We start from the raw sequence: 19,296 nt of genomic DNA, 5'->3' as shown, positions 1-19,296 counted from the left end.
GTGCCAGCATCGGTGGCTAGAGCACCCTGCTGCCTTCCTGCTACTCAGGCAGCAAGAGTGGGGGCTCCAGCAGCGAATCTCTTCAGCTGGCAGGGCTTGAGCATCCCACCAGCCATGGTGCATCAAGTTTGAATGGGACATGAGCCCAATGTTGGGAGGTTCAGGCTCCCAAGGCCCCCCCCCCCCTCTGTGGCTACGCCACTGTTTCCACATGGAAAAACCTTTATAATATTACCCTCATAAACCATATTTGTAAATGGTAGTACTCTGCCTTTTAGTGCCACCACTTGATCACAAACCATATTTTTTTCTATTTTTTTTTAGTTATCAGAAACTCAGGAACCAGGACAATGCAGAAGTGGATCTATACACTTCCCTTTCTGTTATTCATATTTACTTTTAGCTTCCTGTACAAAGTAACCCTGCAGCCAAACTGCTTTCTGTGCTTACCCCTGCCCTTCAAATGGCCAGTGAGTACTGAGGGCATCTTGAGCCAGGGCAAAGCCATTGTCTTTCTGGAGACCAGCAATCACTCAGAACCCCCACCCCTTGTTTCCTGTGCCATTGAATCTGCATCTAAGATCTACCCAGACAGACCTGTAATCTTCCTTATGAAAGGGCTGGGAATTAACAATACAGTGTATGACCAAAATTCCTCACAAGAAGCATTCTCCCTTTTGTCTGCCATGAAGAATGTGTATATTTTTCCTTTATATATGGAGAGATTACTCCAGGACACCCCCCTGCTGCAATGGTACCTTCAGGTAAGATGCATAAGCAAAAATGTGCTTTGTTCCCTTGTTATTTATTTGACACCACTGCATTTTGTATGGTTAAATAACCATTATCATTCTTTTCTACCTGTCAAACAAGGTCCTGCTATTGGTCAGCACCAGACTGTTTCTTCAAGTGCAGTTCTTTTACCAGTAAGGGGTGATTCATTGCATAATATTTGCTCTTTAAAAACTGCTTGACTTAACCACACAAACAGAACTGCAAACTTTTTTATTTTAAGTCGAACATTCACCAGTTTTTAAATTTAACATTTTGGCACTAATGTCCTGCAAGTGCTTTTGCCTTTTTATACCTTTTTTTTTCTGTAAGTTGAAGGAAATGACATCCTTTGACAAAAAAAATAAACTATTTTTTAACTGTGTCTGTTTTTGGGAGATAGTAAGCCATAGTCAAAAAGTTATGAATAGAGCTATTCCAGTGGATCATACACTGATTTTACTGAACCTTACATCAAGCTATGTAACTATGTTAAATATTTATTAATTGAGATATTGGCTTTTACATTTTTTAAATAAAAGTTCAATCTACCTCATAGAGGATTAACTACTTTTTTACAGCTGTTTTTTTATACTACACCCAGATCTGTCAAGAGGAAGTAATTATAACAAGGGCTGATACAATATTCAAATGGGGATTTATATGTTGTGATGGGCCTGAGTCTTTGAGGTTACCATATTCCTTCTGAAGCAGAATCAATTGAATCATATAGGAAAAAAATTCATGAGCAGCTTCGGTGAATGTCATATGCAAACACAGATTCTGCTTATTTAGCTGTGTTAATGCTGCAGGATATACATTTCCCCTTAATACCAGTTCATCTTCTTTCTCATAAACACTGTAACAATAATGTCCAAATATGACCATCAAACAACCAAATCTTAACCTAGCCTAGAGAGCCCTTCCCTTCAGAATAGTCAAAAAAAATAAATTATGAGCCATCCTCTACCCCACAGCTGTTTTTGCACTGAAGAAAAAGAACAGAAAAAAATGTACCTGTTGATGTTTCTTTAAAGCAGGCTTGTCCAACCTATGGCCCACAGGGCAGAATCCAGCCCAACAAGTGCTTTTTCTGGCCTTCAGAAGCTTAGCAATTCTTGTGGTGCTTACAGCGGGATTCTGTTTCCCCGCCACAACTCGGATCTCTGTAAGCATTAGTCATGTAGTGCTGGAAGTTTGGGTTGAACCGCAAGAGGAAGCCAAACTTCCAGTACCTTGTGACCAACCTGAACCGTGAGACCAACCCGAACTTTCAGCATTGCATGGCTAAAGCTTGCAGAGAGCCAAGCTGCGGTGGGGAAGCAGGAATCCCACTTCTTCTTCTGCAGCTGAAACCAGGTGAGAGAAATGAAACTGGGTGAAGGATGGGGAGAGAGACTAGATGAAGTCTGGGGTGGTATGGTGAATGGCCAGTCTAGATTTATAAGTACCTGACAGAACCCAAAAGTGGCAAAATTTCGTTACTTTAAACACGAGGATAATATGGCTTTCCTCCGTCCTTTTTTCCAATAACAAACACCTTTGCTACAATCCAACCTATATAGGCCAAAGAGGGAGACTATGCTTAACTCCAATGGGCTGAATATTACCCCCTAAGGTCCTAATGGCAGGGCCGGTTTTAGGAGCGACAGGAGCGGTTGCACAGAGCCTCATGCCTCCAGGGGCCCTGCAGTGCTTCCTCCTGCTCCCTGCCATTTGATCCTCAGCTTTGCTTCCAGCCGCCCTGCATTTAAAAAGTTGTAGCGGCGGCAGCAAAAAAGCAGGCTCACCTCTAGCCTTCCCTTCTCTTTCAGTGTGCCGCCTTTCTCTGATGCAATTTCCTGTTTGCACGAAGGTGGCACACTATTCACCCTATGCATGGAATAAACTCCCTGAGCCCATACTCCAAGCCCCCTCCCTGCCCATCTTTTTTTTATTTTTTGTTACATTTGTACCCCACGCTTTCCCACTCATGGCAGGCTCAATGCAGCTTACATGGGGCAATGGAGGGTTAAGTGACTTGCCCAGAGTCACAAGGAGCTGCCTGTACCCGAAGTGGGAATCAAACTCAGTTCCTCAGGACCAAAGTCCATCACCCTAACCACTAGGCCACTCCTCCACTTCAAATCCTTACTCAAAGCCCACCTCTTCAATGTCGCCTTTGGCACATAACCATTATATCTCTACTCAGGAAATCTAGACTGCCCCAACTTGCATTTCATCCTTTAGATTGTAAGCTCCTTTGAGCAGGAGAATCCTTCTTTGTTAAATTGTACAGCGCTGCGTAACCCTAGTAGCGCTTTAGAAATGTTAAGTAGTAGTAGTTAGTAGTAGTAGTAGTAGAAGGGAAGGATAGAGGCAAGCCTGCTTTTTTGCTGCCGCTGCTGCAACTTTTTAAATGCAGGATGGCTGGAAGGAAAGTAGGGCTGTGGAAAGCTGAGGGCGCAGGTGGGACTGGGGTTGGAACTGAAACTCGGGGGCTGAAAAGTGGGGGTAAGTTGGGGGCTGGGGTGAGTCAAGATAAACCTTGAATTCTCTACCTCACCACCTCTCCCTCCACTAGTCCGTTCCCCTCTCTCCTTCCCCTCATTCCTTTTCCTCCTTTCCTGAAGTTACTATAGAGGAAACGACACTTCTCCTTCTTCTCCTCAAAATGTACCACCTGTTCCTCTGATCCATTCCCACCCACCTTCTTAATGCCATCTCACCTGCTCTTATTCCTTTTATCTGTCATATTCTCAACCTCTCACTTTCCACTGCAACTGTCCCTACTGCCTTTAAACATGCTGTGGTCACACCTCTCCTTCATAGGAGCCAACTTTTCAAAATTATTGGGGGTGCTAAGCCCAATGGAAATGACCCCTCCCTGGAGACATACAAGAAATTTTCTCAATGTTGGGGGTGCTCAAGCACCCACAGCACCCACAGAGTCGGCTCCAATGCTCTCCTTAAGAAGCCTTCACTCGACCCTACTTGTCCCTCTAATTACCGACCCATCTCCCTCCTCCCTTTTCTCTCCAAATTACTTGAGTGTGCTGTTCACCACCGCTGCCTTGATTTTCTCTCCTCACATGCTATTCTTGACCCCTACAATCTGGTTTTCGCCCTCTCCACTCAACCGAAACTGCGCTTACTAAAGTCTCCAATGACCTATTACTGGCTAAATCCAGAGGTCAATATTCCATCCTCATTCTTCTTGATCTTTCCGCTGCTTTTGACACTGTTGATCACAGCATACTTCTCAATACCCTGTCCTCACTTGGATTCCAGGGCTCTGTCCTTTCCTGGTTCTCTTCCTACCTCTCCCTCCGCACCTTTAGTGTTTACTATGGTGGATCCTCTTCTACTTCTATCCCTCTGCCTGTTGGCGTACCTCAGGGTTCTGTTCTTGGTCCCCTCCTCTTTCTATCTACACTTCTTCCCTTGGTTCATTAATCTCATCCCATGGCTTTTCCTACCATCTCTATGCTGATGACTCCCAAATCTACCTTTCTACCCCTGATATCTCACCTTGCATCCAAACCAAAGTTTCAGCGTGCTTGTCTGACATTGCTGTCTGGATGTCTCAACGCCACCTGAAATTAAACATGACCAAAACCAAGCTTCTCATTTTTCCCCCCAAACCCACCTCCCCACTCCCCCCGTTTTCTATTTCTGTTGATGGCTCTCTCATTCTCCCTGTCTCCTCAGCTCGAAACCTTGGGGTCATCTTTGACTCTTCTCTCTCCTTCTCTGCTCATATCCAGCAGACCGCCAAGACCTGTTGTTTCTTTCTTTACAACATCCGTAAAATCCGCCCCTTTCTTTCCGAGCACTGAACCAAAACCCTCATCCACACTCTTGTCACCTCTCCCCTCTACAATCGGTTCAAAACTCTGCTGCCCGTCTAGTCTTCCGCCAGGGTCGCTTTACTCATACTACCCCTCTCCTCAAGTCGCTTCACTGGCTCCCTATCCGTTTTCGCATCCTGTTCAAACTTCTTCTACTAACCTATAAATGTACTCACTCTCTGCTGCTCCCCAGTATCTCTCCACACTCGTCTTTCCCTACACCCCTTCCCGTGCACTCCGCTCCATGGATAAATCCTTCTTATCTTTTCCCTTCTCCACTACTGCCAACTCCAGACTTCGCGCCTTCTCTCGCTGCACCCTACGCCTGGAATAAACTTCCTGAGCCCATATGTCTTGCCCCATCCTTGGCTACCTTTAAATCTAGACTGAAAGCCCACCTCTTTAACATTGCTTTTGACTCGTAACCACTTGTAAGCATTCGCCTCCACCTACCCTCCTCTCCTCCTTCCTGTACACATTAATTGATTTGATTTGCTTACTTTATTTTTTGTCTATTAGATTGTAAGCTCTTTGAGCAGGGACTGTCTTTCTTCTATGTTTGTGCAGCGCTGCGTATGCCTTGTAGCGCTATAGAAATGCTAATAGTAGTAGTAGTAGTCACTTGACATGGAGGAGAGGGCAGAGGAGAATCACTGGACATGGATGGGATGGAGAGGGCAGGGCAGGGGACAGAGGAGAATCACTGGATGTGGATGAGAGGGGAGGATAGGGGCAAAGGAGAATCTCTGGACATGGATGGGAGGGGAGGGCAGAGGAGAATCGCTAGACATGGATGGGTGGGGAGGGCAGGGGAGAGGAGAGTTGCTGGCATGGATGGATGGAGGGGAGAGCAGGAGAAATGCTGTACATAGATGTAGGTGAGGGAACAGAAGAGATGCGCATGGATGGAGGGGAGTGGAGAGAGGAGAAATGCTGGACAAGGATGGGTGGAGGGCAGGGAAGAAGGAGAAATGTTGGAGGGAAGGAAGACAAGAGGAAGGAGATGCACACTAATGGAGAAAGGGGAAGGAGAAATGCTGGACACGGTTGGAGGGGAGGGAAGACAGAGGAAGTAGATGCACATGGATAGAGGGGGGGAGAGGAGAAATTCTGGACATGGATGGAGGGAAAGGCAGACCGAGAAAGGAGATGCACATGGATGTAGGAGGGGAGAGAGTTGAAATGCTGGACATGGATGTAGTGGAGGAAAGACAGAGGAGGAGATGCACATGGATTTAGGGGAGGAGAAATTCTGGGCTGGATGGAGGGGAGAGTTGAAATGCTGACATGGTGAAGGGGAGGGAAGAGAGAGGAAGTAATGAAGTGAGATGAAACAAGGAGGGGAGGAGAATGCTGGATAGATGGAGGAAAGGGAAGAGAGAGGAGATGCATGCATGGATGGAGGGGAGGGAAGAAAGAGGAAGGAGATGCATACTGACGGAGATGAGGGAAAAGGAAAAGAGGAGAATAACTGCACATGTGTTACATCCCTCACCCGTACGACGCTCCTCCTTGGCCTCCAAGAGGTCACTACTCCATCCTCATCCTCCTCGATCTTTCCGCCGCGTTTGACACTGTCAATCATGATTTACTTCTTGCCACGCTGTCCTCTTTTGGGTTCCAAAGCCCTGTCCTCTCCTGGTTCTCCTTGACAGCTGAAGGCGTTCTATAACGAGTTGTTCAAACAGCGGGTAATATAACCTGATTGTTCATTCCACATCTTTGTCAACTTATTATCTTGCTGACCTATAGGAGTCCCTTGACCCCTGATGCAGGCGTTTGTACGCCGAAACACGGACCGTGTCGGGTCTCCATTATAAATAAAGAACTACATTTTTCTCAATCCTGAAGGCCCAGTGTTTGCTTTGTTTGGTTGTTTGGTTGTTCTTGTATACTGTATTCCCTCTTTTGTGACTGCTTCTTCCTCTTCAACATCAGCAAAATTCGCCCTTTCCTTTCCGAGCATACCACCAGAACTCTCGTCCATGCTCTCATTACCTCTCGCCTTGATTACTGCAACTTACTCCTCACCCTCTCCACTCGGCCATCTATCCCCCCTTCAATCCGTTCAGAACGTTGCTGCACGTCTTATATTCCGCCAAAACCGATATACTCATATCACCCCTCTCCTTAAATCACTTCATTGGCTTCCGATCAGATATCGCATACAATTCAGCTCCTCCTCCTTACCTACAAATGCACTCAGTCTGCGGCTCCTCACTACCCTCCCACCCTCATCTCCCCCTATGTTCCCCGCCCCAACCTCCGCTCACAGGACAATGCCCTTCTCTCAGTACCCTTCTCCACCACTGCCAACTCCAGGCTCCGCGCATTCTGCCTTGCCTCACCCTATGCCTGGAACATCTTCCTTTACCCATAAGCCATGCCCCCTCCCTACCCATCTTCAATCTCTGCTTAAAACTCACCTCTTCAATGCTGCCTTCGGCGCCTAAATGCCCAATCCATCCACCCTATCAGATTAACTGTTCACCTCGTCCTCTAGATTGTTCACTTGTCTTTAGATTGTTCTCTTGTCTTTTGATTGTAAGCTCTTTTGAGCAGGACTGTCCTTCTATGTTTGAATTGTACAGCGCTGCGTAACCCTAGTACGCTTTAGAAATGTTTATTAGTAGTAGTAGTAGTAGGACTTACGCGGGCCTACAACCTGGTGCGAGATCCGGGAGGGATGTGTGGGACAGTTGAATACACCCAGGGTGACTTGTGCTTTGGTCTCTGCAATGCCCTGCAGTATTTCAGAACTTCGTAACTCATCTACTTGTTTCTCAGGACCTCTATCTACACTTGATCTTCCTGCCTCTCTTTCTGCCACAACATGTCACCCAATGTCCGCACACAGTGCTCCAGCGTCTCCGGGAGCATCAGCTGTACGCCAAGTTGGAGAATGTTCGTTCACCAACAGAGTCTGCCTTTCCTGGGGCATATCGTTTCTTCCACTGGGTTGCAGATGGATCCTGGTAAATTGACAGCGATCCATGACTGGCTGGCTCCCCAGGGTCTGAGGGCCTTGCAGAGGTTCCTGGGGTTCGCCAATTACTACCGGCAGTTCATCCAGAATTACTCCCTCATCACGGCTCCCCTGACAGCCCTCACGAGGAAGGGCGCCGACGTGAAGAACTGGATGCCAGAGGCTTCCACCGCGTTCGCCACCCTGAAGAAGGCTTTCCTTTCTGCCCCGGTACTCCGCAGTCCAGACCCTACCCAGCCTTTCCTGGTGGAGGTGGACGCCTCATCCCTGGGAGTAGGGGCAGTACTCTCCCAGATGTTGGCATCCGGGAAGAAACATCCCTGCTTCTTCTTCTCCCGCAAGTTCACCCCCGCAGAGTGGAACTATACGGTGGGGGATCGGGAACTTCTGGCGCGCAAACTAGCCTTTGAGGAGTGGCGCTATTTACTGGAGGGAGCAGCGCACCCAGTAACGGTGATAACTGACCACAAAAACCTGTTGTATCTGCAAAATGTCACCAGACTAAATCCTCGCCAGGCCCGTGGTCTCTGTTCTTTGCCCGGTTTGACTTCCGTCTGATCTTCAGACCAGGGAAAAGAATGTCCAGGCGGATGCCCTGTCTCGCAGCTTTGAGGCTCCCGAGGACCAGGAGGAGCCCTACCCAATGTTGAATCCGGCATGTATTCCCTCCATGCTCGGGGCCAGCGCCGCTTGCCAGAAGGCTGTTCCGGTGGGTCTCCGTAGGAAGGTGCTGCACTGGGGGCACGCTTCCGAATTTGCCGGACACTTCGGATTCCACAAGACTTTGCATCTTATCTCCCGATCGTACTGGTGGCCGCGGATGGCACAGGATGTCTTGCAATGTGTCTACCTGCCCGGTGTGTGCCCGAATTAAGGCGTCCCATCAGAAGCAGTGGGGATTGATGCAACCCATGCCGGTGCCACAGCAGCCTTGGAGGACCTGTCCATGGATTTTATCACCGATCTGCCGCCCTTGCAGGGCAATACGGTAATCTGGGTGGTGATCGATCGGTTCTCCAAGATGGCCCATTTCATTCCGATGAAGGCTTTGCCCACTGCTGCCAACCTCGCTGCGAGCTTCATCACACACATTTTCTGGCTCCATGGATTGCCCCAGAGGATCATTAGTGATCGAGGCTCCCAGTTTACGTCTCGCTTCTGGAGAACGTTGTGTTCAGCCTTCGGGGTTACCACCCTTTTCTCATCTGCATACCACCCGCAGACCAATGGTATGGTGGAGCGGGTCAACCAGACTGTGAAGGCGTTCCTCCGGGCATATTCTAACCAGCGCCAGGATGATTGGGCTACTCTGCTACCCTAGCCGAGTTCGCTTATAACAACAGCCTGCATTCGGCCTCACTCGCACCATCTATGGTCGCCACCTGCGTCTGCCTCCACCAGTTTCCCCCCGCGGAGGTTCCACCGCAGGTGCAGCCCACGGTCCGTTCTCTTCAGGATGTGTGGAAGAAGGTCCAGGAGCAGTTGCGACGAGCTGCAGTCAAGGCCAAGGAGACATACGACCGTAGGAGACAGGTGGCTCCCACGTTCCTGCCGGGAGAGAAGGTATGGTTGAGCACTCGGTACCTGAGAATACGGCTCCCATCTCTAAAGTTTGCCCCATGGTTCATTGGACCTTTTGCTGTATGCTCCAGGATCGTAGCAGTGACTTACCTGTTGCACCTACCCAGCCAACTCCGGGTGCACAATGCTTTTTATGTCTCTCTCCTGAAACCTTTCTGCAGGTCCAAGTGGCATCCTGAACCCAAGGAGGTGGTTGTATCTGAGAGTGATCCTGATCCTGAGTAGGTGGACTGCATCCTGGACTCCAAGCTGCATAGAGGAAGGTTATTCTACCTCTTGTCCTGGAAGCACTTCGGCCCTGAAGACAACTCCTGGGAGCCGGCCACTAACGTACATGCTTCAGACCTGGTCCGTGAGTTCCATGCTCTTCATCCTACTCGGCCCGGGCCAGGGAGAAGGGGGAGGCTTCCAGGGGTACTGTTACGTCCCTCACCTGTACGATGCTCCTCCTGGTTAGGACGAGGATTGGGCTTGGGAAGGTCTGTTTCGGTTTCCTTAGTCTGGCAGCCGTCATCCGACTTAGAGCAATGGTACAGCCATCTTGGATAGATCATATCCCAGGAAGCCATCTTGGACTAACGAGGACAGGAAGGAAGCCCATATTTGGTCCTTAGAGCTCTGCTGATGGGGGCAGCCATCTTGGTTCAGCTGCACATGCTTTAGTCTAATTCCTCCTCTACTTAAGGCACTGCCTCCAGCCCTTCAGTGCTTCGGCTTCTGCTGCGCAGAGGTTGTGGTCTGCATCTGTGTTCCTTACCTGATTCCTGAGTTTCCTGTGTTTCAACCTTGACTTGTTTCCTGACCATGTGTTGTGTTGCTGCCTGCCTTTTGACCCTGGACTGTGTTTGGACTATTCTCAGCTCTACTGTTTTCCTGGCTCTTGGACTGTGTCTGTTGGCTACCTGTCTGGTCGGCGGTCCTGCAACCCCACCGGTTCCGGAAGTCCTGCCGGCCGCTTGAACCCAGGGGCTCAACTCCTGGGGAATAGTGGCTAAGTGCAGGTGAAGCTAGGGGTTGTCTGGCTGCCTGACCGAGTGCGGTGCACTCCATCTTCGCCGTGCTCAGTCGGGGCACAAGGGCTCACATCCCCAGTCATAACAACATGGCTGCAGAAAATAGACAAAAGATGGATCCACTCTATACCTCCTCCAGTGAAGTCCGCAGAGGACCCAGCTTTTACCTATGGATGTAGGGCAAGAAATGAAGAAGAAAGGAGGAAAGTAAAGAAATAAATGGAAAGGAAGCCCTGTAAGTAGAGTTAAGCGAGCAGATAGAGCAGCAGAATCAGAGACTGGGACCAACATGATCAGAAAAACAAAGTCACAAGACAACAAAGGTAGAAAAAAATCATTTTATTTTAATTTTAGTGTTTGGAATATGTCCAGTTTGAGAATTTACATCTGCTGTCTTATTTTGCAATGTATAGCAATGTTCTGTTTTTCTGGTATTGTGCTGCATGCAAAGTCTGTATGCTAATTTGGTTTGTGTCATTTTTGGTATACTAGGAGTTGTAACAGCTTACAGAAATTATTTATAATGAAAAAAACACACGTTATTTTTCTTCTCCTGTACTGAGTGTAATATTTTCAATGATTACTGTTTATATGCTCCATGACTGGTAAAAGGATGTGGCTAAATGTGCCAGCATTGTTCAGTGGAAAATTAATCTGTTGGCTCAGGCTGCTTGCTATCTGAATATTCAATTACTGATTCATTATTACTACCAAATATTACATATTAAGGGGATTCATTTTAATTCATTTATCCAGTCCTTACATCCACATGGTTTTACTTTTTAAACATTTTTCATGTTTGAATTAGTTTTTGAATACATGTTTTGCTTGATTTGTCTTTATTTGAAATAAATATTTCAAGCGGACGAGTCGGAGAAACTTACTGACTTCACGGTAAACCTGGAGGACGTAATGCGGCAGTTCAGCAAACTGAAGAGTAGCAAATCTCCTGGACCGGATGGTATTCATCCTAGAGTACTGATAGAACAGAAAATGAGCTTGCGGAGCTACTGTTAGTGATATGCAATTTTTCCTTAAATCGAGCGTGGTACCGGAAAATTGGAGGGTGGCCAATGTAACGCTCATTTTTTAAAAAGGTTCCAGGGGAGATCCGGGAAATTATAGACCGGTGAGTCTGACGTTGGTGCCGGGGAAAATGGTAGAGGCTATTTTTAAAAACAAAATTACAGAGCACATCCGAGGACATGGATTACTGAGACCGAGTCAGCACGGCTTTTGTGTGGGGAAATCTTGCCTGACAAATTTACTTCAATTCTTTGAAGGAGTAAACAAACATGTGGACAAAGGGGAGCCGGTTGATATTGTGTATCTGGATTTTCAAAAGGTGTTTGACAAGGTACGTCATGAAAGGCTACAGAGGAAATTGGAGGGTCATGGGATAGGAGGAAAAGTCCTATTGTGGATTAAAAACTGGTTGAAGGATAGGAAACAGAGAGTGGGGTTAAATGGGCAGTATTCACAATGGAGAAGGGTAGTTAGTGGGGTTCCTCAGGGGTCTGTGCTAGGACCGCTGCTTTTTAATATATTTATAAATGATTTAGAGATGGGAGTAACTAGCGAGGTAATTAAATTTGCTGACGACACAAAGTTATTCAAAGTCGTTAACTTGCGACAGGATTGTGAAAAATTACAGAAGGACCTTAAGAGACTGGGCGGCTAGATGGCAGATGACGTTTAATGTGAGCAAGTGCAAGGTGATGCATGTGGGAAAAAATCCGAATTATAGCTACGTCATGCAAGGTTCCACGTTAGTAGTTACGGACCAAGAAAGGGATCTGGGTGTCGTCAATAATACACTGAAACCTTCTGCTCAGTGTGCTGCTGCGGCTAGGAAAGCGAATAGAATGTTGGGTATTATTAGGAAAGGTGTGGAAAACAGGTGTGAGGATGTTATGATGCCGTTATATCGCTCCATGGTGTGACCGCACCTTTAGTATTGTGTTCAATTCTGGTCACCGCATCTCAAGAATATATAATGGAATTGGAAAAGGTGCAGCGAAGGGCGACTAAAATGATAGCGGGGATGGGACGACTTCCCTATAAAGAAAGACTAAGGAGGCTAGGGCTTTTCAGTTGGAGAAGAGACGCTGAGGGAGACATGATAGAGGTATATAAAATAATGAGTGGAGTGGAACAGGTGGATGTGAAGCGTCTGTTCACACTTTCCAAAAATACTAGGACTAGGGGCATGCGATGAAACTACAGTGTAGTAAATTTAAAACAAATCGGAGAAAAATTTCTACACCCAACGCGTAATTAAACTCTGGAATTCGTTGCCGGTGAACGTGGTGAATGCGGTTAGCTTGGCAGAGTTTAAAAGGGGGTTAGACGGTTTCCTAAAGGACGTCCATAAACCATACTAAATGGACTTGGGAAAAATCCACAATTCTGGGAATAACATGTATAGAATGTTTGTACGTTTGGGAAGCTTGCCAGGTGCCCTTGGCCTGGATTGGCCGCTGTCGTGGACAGGATGCTGGGCTCGATGAACCGTTGGTCTTTTCCCAGTGTGGCATTACTTATGTACTTATGTACTTAAAAGAAAATGTTTAAAACATATCTTGTCACAAGGGGTGTGGCTGGGTGGGGGTGTGGCTAGGTGGGACTGGGGTGGGACTGGGGGGCAACAAACTGGTCTGCACAGGGCCCCGCAATTGCTAAGACCAGCCCTGCCTAATGGGATCAATGAATCTGTCTTTCTGCTCTGCACAGCAAAAGATTACTCAGATCCTTAAAAAAAAAACTTGCAAGACTCCTCTGCTTTCCTCCAGAGACTCAGTTCTTTCAAGTTCAATAATATATTGTAATCTTTGGTTAGGTCCTATCTCAACTTTTAGTTCATAAGTTATCTGTAAATGCAAGCACCTCATCTGATTTCCACACAAATCACCTTTAACAGTTATTGATTTGATTTTTTGAGTGGAAAGGCAGTATATCAAATATTATGTAAACATTAAATAGGTTTACCCATGATTCCAAACCTTCAGTTTAGATCCTATAGCTGGACTCCCCTCTCCAGGGGTAACTTCCACCAGGGATCTTTTGAACAAGATTGTCCAGTGCAGTCAGTTCTACAAACAATTTTATTCCTTACCAGCTTCTTTCTGAGCATATCATACTTGAGTATTGCATATATTTCTGTGTTCTTCCCCTCATTCTGTGGCTTTACCAGGGTAGTTGTCCCAGATTTCTCTATTTCCATGGACTCACAATTGGAATGCCATTCCTTCTGCTGCAGTCTTCTACCTCCATGTGTGAAGTCTCTTCCAAATAGCTGTTTTGTGGATTTGTAACTGTCTTCTGACCAGTGGCGTAGCCAGACCTGACATTTTGGGTGGGCCTGGAGCTAATATGGGTGGGCACTATGTATATAGGTATGATGGATTTCTAAGTAGTCTGCCCAACAGCTGCCCTGCATCAATATAAACCACATATATACTTAATAGAAAAACAGATATTTGTAATACATTATGATAATATGATATCTGTTTTAGTGGCTCTTTCCAGGAGGAAAAAAATCTCTTAATGAACACAATACGTGCTAGAGTGTCCCTATAACTAGCCCCTCCTCCAAATGACACACTAATTACGCTTTATAACAATTTACTCTTACCTATGAAAAGCTGGCATGTTTGAACATATAAGTGAGATTAAATAAACATGCTACCAACATTAAAGAACGACAACATGGAGCAGCAGCTCCAAGGACTGTTTGCTTTGTTTGGGACCATGGCTGTGCCGGGTAGGGGAAAGAGATAAACCTCTGAGGAATCAGCAGGAGGTATATCCCAAGTGATGAACACACAAAGCAGTCATGGCAGGCAAGCTTCTGAAAACTGCATGAAAACAAACAGTACTCTATTGTAACTAGCAGTGCAATTGCCTCGGGATATTTATCAAAGAATGTTTCTATACAGGTTGTAAAAGAGAGCTCCCTAATCAAATACTCAGGCATGCTTTTTCAAAACCCGAGGTTGACAACAGACCCAGCCTACACAAATATAGCCCCAGACCATTTCTGGAATAACTTGGAACCTCTTCCCTTTTGAAAGCAGGGTGCGCTTAACATATCTAACCTCTTTGAGCTGCAGCTCTGCATTAATTGTTGCTGGCTTCCGAGTCCCGGGCTGGTACTTCCGTGGCCTGAAAACTGAAGCAAGAACCTTGAGCTACAATCTTGCTTGTGGCAGGCAAAACAAAAAAACAGCATGAAACCATGTGCGGGGCTGTAGCTCTGCACACGCTGCTGCAGGCTTCCTTCCTCCTCCCTCCCCTCCAGGGGCATAGCTACGGGTGGGCCTGGGTGGCCCAGGCCCACCCAATCATGGCTGAGGCCACCCAGTTCTGCCTGATCCTCCAATCAATTCGGTCTTAGGCTTAAGGAAATTGCCAGGGCTGCACCCAGTCGGCACACAGCAAAAAAAAAAAAGGAGCTCTCTGCCTGCCTTGCCTTACCCCCGTTCCCGGCAGCATGCAGACCAGTGTTGCAGCTCGGCTGGAAGAGATATGCTGGAGCCGGCTCCAGAGCTGTTTGTTATTTTTTAAAGAATTTTGGGAGCCGGTTGTTAAACTTTAACAACTGGCTCCCAACATTTGGGCTGGGGTGGCTCAGGTCCCTTCCTGGCAGCGTCGCTCCAGTTGCCCTGTGGTGGGGACGTCTCACTCCGAATCCGACCCTCACAGCAAAACAAAAAACAGCATGAAACCATGTGCAGGGCTGTAGCCCTGCACACGCTGCTGCAGGCGCCCTTCCTCCTCCCTCTCCAAAACGGGAAGTTAAATCCTGAGGGGAGCAGTGGCATAGCCAGACAACCAATTTTGGGTGGGCCTGAGCACAAGGTGGGTGGGCACAAAATTTTCTCTCCCCCCCTCCCCTAGCACTTCCCAACTCAAAATATAAATACTTTAGCTGATGAGGATCCCCAATCTCCGTCAGCTGGGGACCTCCACCAGAGATGGCCAGAACTCCTCCCCGCCAAGCCCAGCAGGCAGAAGCAATTCCTCGAGCCACTGATGCCAGCACCCCATACATGCATAGTTGTCAGTGGCTCCAGGATGCTGCCCCCATCTGCCAAGCTCGGCGGAAGGCAGCTCCGGCCAGCCCCGGAAGAGATCCCCAGCTGGCAGGGCTTGGGGATCCCCACCAGCCACAGCAAGGGTCAGGGCTGCTGTTAACCATGCTGGTGGCCAGGGCAGAAAATAAAGAAGCCCCTCCCCCAATTCTCTTTCCTATCTCTTTATCCGCCGTTGCATCACACTGACAGACCCTCACAAATTACAGAACAAGGGATCACAAATTAGAAATAAAAATATGTAGACAAAATTGAACTGGGAACCTCAGCATGCACTACAACACTGGAGAAAAAACAAACAAAAAAGTGCATCTCCTTTTCTACTTAACACAATAAAAGACATCCACTATGCACATTTCCCAAAGCTAACATATTCCATTTAAAACATTCAAAATAAAATGATTTTCTACCTTTATTGTCTGGACATTTTATTTTTCCATCATGTTGGTTCCAATTTCTCTTTCCCGCTTTCCTGTCTGTCTTCTGCTAATTCTTCAAGCGGCTGTCCATTTGTCTTCTTTCTCCTGTCATTTCATTTCCTCACTACACCTGCCTCTGAAATATTGATCTTTCCATTTTAGCTCTTTCCTTTCTTTCTTTCTTTCTTTCTTCTTTCTTCTTTCTTTCTTTCTTTCTTTCTTTCTTTCTTTTCTGCCTCTGTACATTCAAATTTCATCCTCTTTTTAAATCTTTTCCTTGTTTTTACTTTTCAGATATCTATCACATTTCCATTTCCTTTCCCACTAGCTCTCCCATTCCTCATCTCTCTCCTTCCCAGCCTATCATTCCTTTCCATCTTCAATCTACGTACCATTACCATATTTCTACGCCTGTAATCACTGTTCTCTCATTTATTTCCTTGCCATCTCCACTCCCTGGGCCTCTCCCCCATGCTTTCCACCATTCCCAGTGTCTCCCTCCTTCCACCCTTCCAGCCCAGCATCTGTTCCTTCTTTTCCCATCCTCATCCTCTAGCCTGATATCTCCCTTTCCCTTTTACCTCCCACCACCAGCATCTTCCTGTCCCATCTCTCTCCCCTCTCCCATTGTTCAGCATTTTCCCCTTTCTCTTCCCTACCATCCATGCAGCCTTTCCCTCCCTCTCCCCATCCAACAATTCTCCCTCTCTTTCCCCTTGCCCAGCATCTGTCCATCCCTCCTTCACATCGAACAATATTCCTCCACCCCACCTAGCACTACCCTCACTCCCTGATCCCAAAAGTGCTCCTGTCTCCCCCCCCGACATGCTGCACCTTCCCTGCCACCCGCTGACATGCTGCACCTTCCCCCCCCCCACTGTGGTTTTTGCTCTCTCCCACCTCCCAGCCACCCGCCAGCGCGCCGCAGGCCCTCCCCCCTTCCATCCCCGCCGGGCGGCACCACAGTCCAGCTCTGCATTTTTGCAACGGAGCCACGTCTGTCAGCACGCTTCCTTCCAGCTGGCCTCACCTCCGATAATCTTCCTGAAGAGGCGGAGCCAGCGCAAGCACTCGTAGCAGCGTGCGGACGGCCTCGGCACCGCGGTGCTGGACGGAGATGACAGCAGAGGGAGCAGGGAGGGAACAAAGCCTGCGGAACGCCGGCGGGCAGCTGGGAGGACGGAGGAGGGAAAGCAGAAGTTGCGGTTTGGCATCTATGAGGTGCACCATTGCTGGGTGGGCCCGAGCCCAAAATGGGTGGGCCCAGGCCCATCCAGGCCCACCCGTGGCTACGCCCCTGTCTTATTGTTTTAAAAGTTTTCCATATAACTTCCTTGAGTGTCCCCTAGTCTTTATACTTTTGGAACAAGTAAAAAATCAATTTACTTCTACTCATTCTACACCACTCAGAATTTTGTAGACCTCAATCATATCTCCCCTCATCTGTCTCTTCCAAGCTGAAGAGCCCTAACCTTTAGCCTTTCCTCCTGTGAGAGGAGTTCCATTTATCATTTTGGTCACTCTTCTTTGAACTTTTTCTAATTCCGCTATATCTTTCTTGAGATATGGCGACCAGAACTGAATGCAAAACTGAAGGTGAGATTGCACCAGGGAGTGATAAAGAGGCATTATAGTATTTTCGGTCTTATTCACCATCCCTGTCCTAATAATTCATAGCATCCTGTTTGATTTTTTGGCCGCCGCCACACATTGTTAGAAGATTTCAGCGTATTATCTACAATGACACCTAGATTATTTTCTTGAATGTTGACCCCCAAGGTGGACCCTAGCATCGGGTAACTATGATTTGGATTATTCTTTCCAATGTGCATCACTTTGCATTTGTACACATTAAATTTCATCTGCCATTTGGATGCTCAGTCTTCCAATTTTCTAAGGTCTTCCTGCAATATTTCACAGTCCGCACGTGTTTTAGCAACCTTGAATATAGCATACGTGGAGGGGCATAATCGAATGTGAACGCCCATCTCCATGGACATCTGTGTCCAAAAACGGGTATTTGAAGAGGAGGGACAGACCGTATTATTGAAAAAGATGAGTGTCCATCTTTCATTTCAAAAATACGGTTTGGACGGACCAAATGCCATGGATTTGGTCCCTTCTGAGATGGGCTTTTTTTTTTTAGCGATAATGGAAACTAAAAACACCCAGCTCAGAAACGTCCCAATCCAAGCCATTTGGCCGTGGAAGGGTCAAATGTACAACACTACCATAGCTCTTAGGGGTGAAAGGGGCAACTACATTTGGGTACAGTGGGTTCTAGAGGCCTCCCATTTACCACCACAAGTGTTACGGGTGGGGGGGGGGGGATGGGCCTGGGTTTGCCTGCCTGAAGTGCACTGCAGTACCCACACAAGTGCTCTAGGGACAGGACTTGTTGCTGGTGTATAACCTTGGCACAGCAGTTCACACCTGAAGACTAATCTAGCTGAAAACGTCCTTTATTTGAATAAGCACCTTTACTCACAGTTAACTGCAGATCAGAGGTTGTGCCCCACTGGCAACGAGTCTCGCTGGTACTGAGATTAGCAGTAGGTCCGAGCTGGCAGAATGGTGTACAATGCCCTCTTTCAGCAACATTCAAGGTAAGAACTAAGTGCTGTAACGTGGCTAACACATGAAAGGGATCTAAAAGTGTCTTACACAAATGGCCACCTCATGGACTACCGGAAACAAAACAGGGCACACCTAGTAAGCAGAGGGAAAAGCACCATGGGAGTAAAGCCTACCAACTACCAACATCGTGAGCATTTAACACAAGCTACTGGAATCACGGAGCCCAATACCCTACACCCACCACAATGCATTGCTGATGTGACTCTGCAGTGCCCTTAACAGAAAAGGTGTCACACTCACCCGAGACCCACATCAGAACCAGGGAAAGGCTGTCAGAGGATAGAACACTTTTGCTGTCATGGAGGTGGGTACGGCATTTGCGGCTGGCATACAGGCTGGCAAAAAAGTTTGTAAAGTGTTTTTTTTTTGGTGGGAGGGGGTTAGTGGCCACTGGGGGAGTCAGGGGAGCTCATCCCCGTTTCCCTCTGGTGGTCATCTGGTCAGTTGGGGCACTTTTTCGGGACTTGGACCTAAAAAAAGAGGGGCCAAATAAAGCGGACCAAATTTTCGTCAAAAACGCCCTGCTTGTTTCGATTATCAGCTAAGGACGCCCATCTCTCCTCGGCCGATAACCATGCCCCAGTCTCGCCTTCACCACGCCTCCGACACGCCCCCATCAACTTTGTCCGTTTCCGTGACGAAGTGCAGTTGAAGACGCCCAAAATCGGCTTTCGATTATACCGATTTGGGCGCCCACGGGAGAAAGACGCCCATCTCCCAATTTGGGTCAAAATATGGGCGCCCAACACTTTTAGTTATAAGGCGGATAGAGGGGCATTTTCGAAAGAAACGTCTAAATCAGAATTTGGATGTTTTACAAAGATGTCCAAATTCCGAAGAGGAATAAAGTCATTTTCAAAAAAGATGGACGTCTATCTTTTGTGTTCTAAATACTATGGATGTCCTGTGATTTCGACGTCTTTGTTTTTTGGCCATTTTCGAAAAAAAAAAAACAAAAACTGTCCA

At 47.3% G+C, this 19,296-nt stretch overlaps 1 protein-coding gene across 1 annotated transcript in view; it reads left to right on the top strand.

Annotated features, from left to right (window-relative positions):
* The first annotated feature begins 350 nt into the window (after positions 1–350).
* A4GNT (alpha-1,4-N-acetylglucosaminyltransferase) overlaps positions 351–19,296 on the top strand; it is an 86,091-nt gene continuing 67,145 nt past the window's right edge. Inside the window, exon 1 of the mRNA XM_030215626.1 lies at positions 351–764. Coding sequence (XP_030071486.1) covers positions 351–764 — 414 coding nt within the window. The remainder of the gene's footprint in view (positions 765–19,296) is intronic.

Source organism: Microcaecilia unicolor, chromosome 10, assembly GCF_901765095.1.
Source record: "Microcaecilia unicolor chromosome 10, aMicUni1.1, whole genome shotgun sequence".
NCBI lineage: Eukaryota > Metazoa > Chordata > Amphibia > Gymnophiona > Siphonopidae > Microcaecilia > Microcaecilia unicolor.
This window is presented reverse-complemented; position numbering and strand designations above follow the sequence as displayed.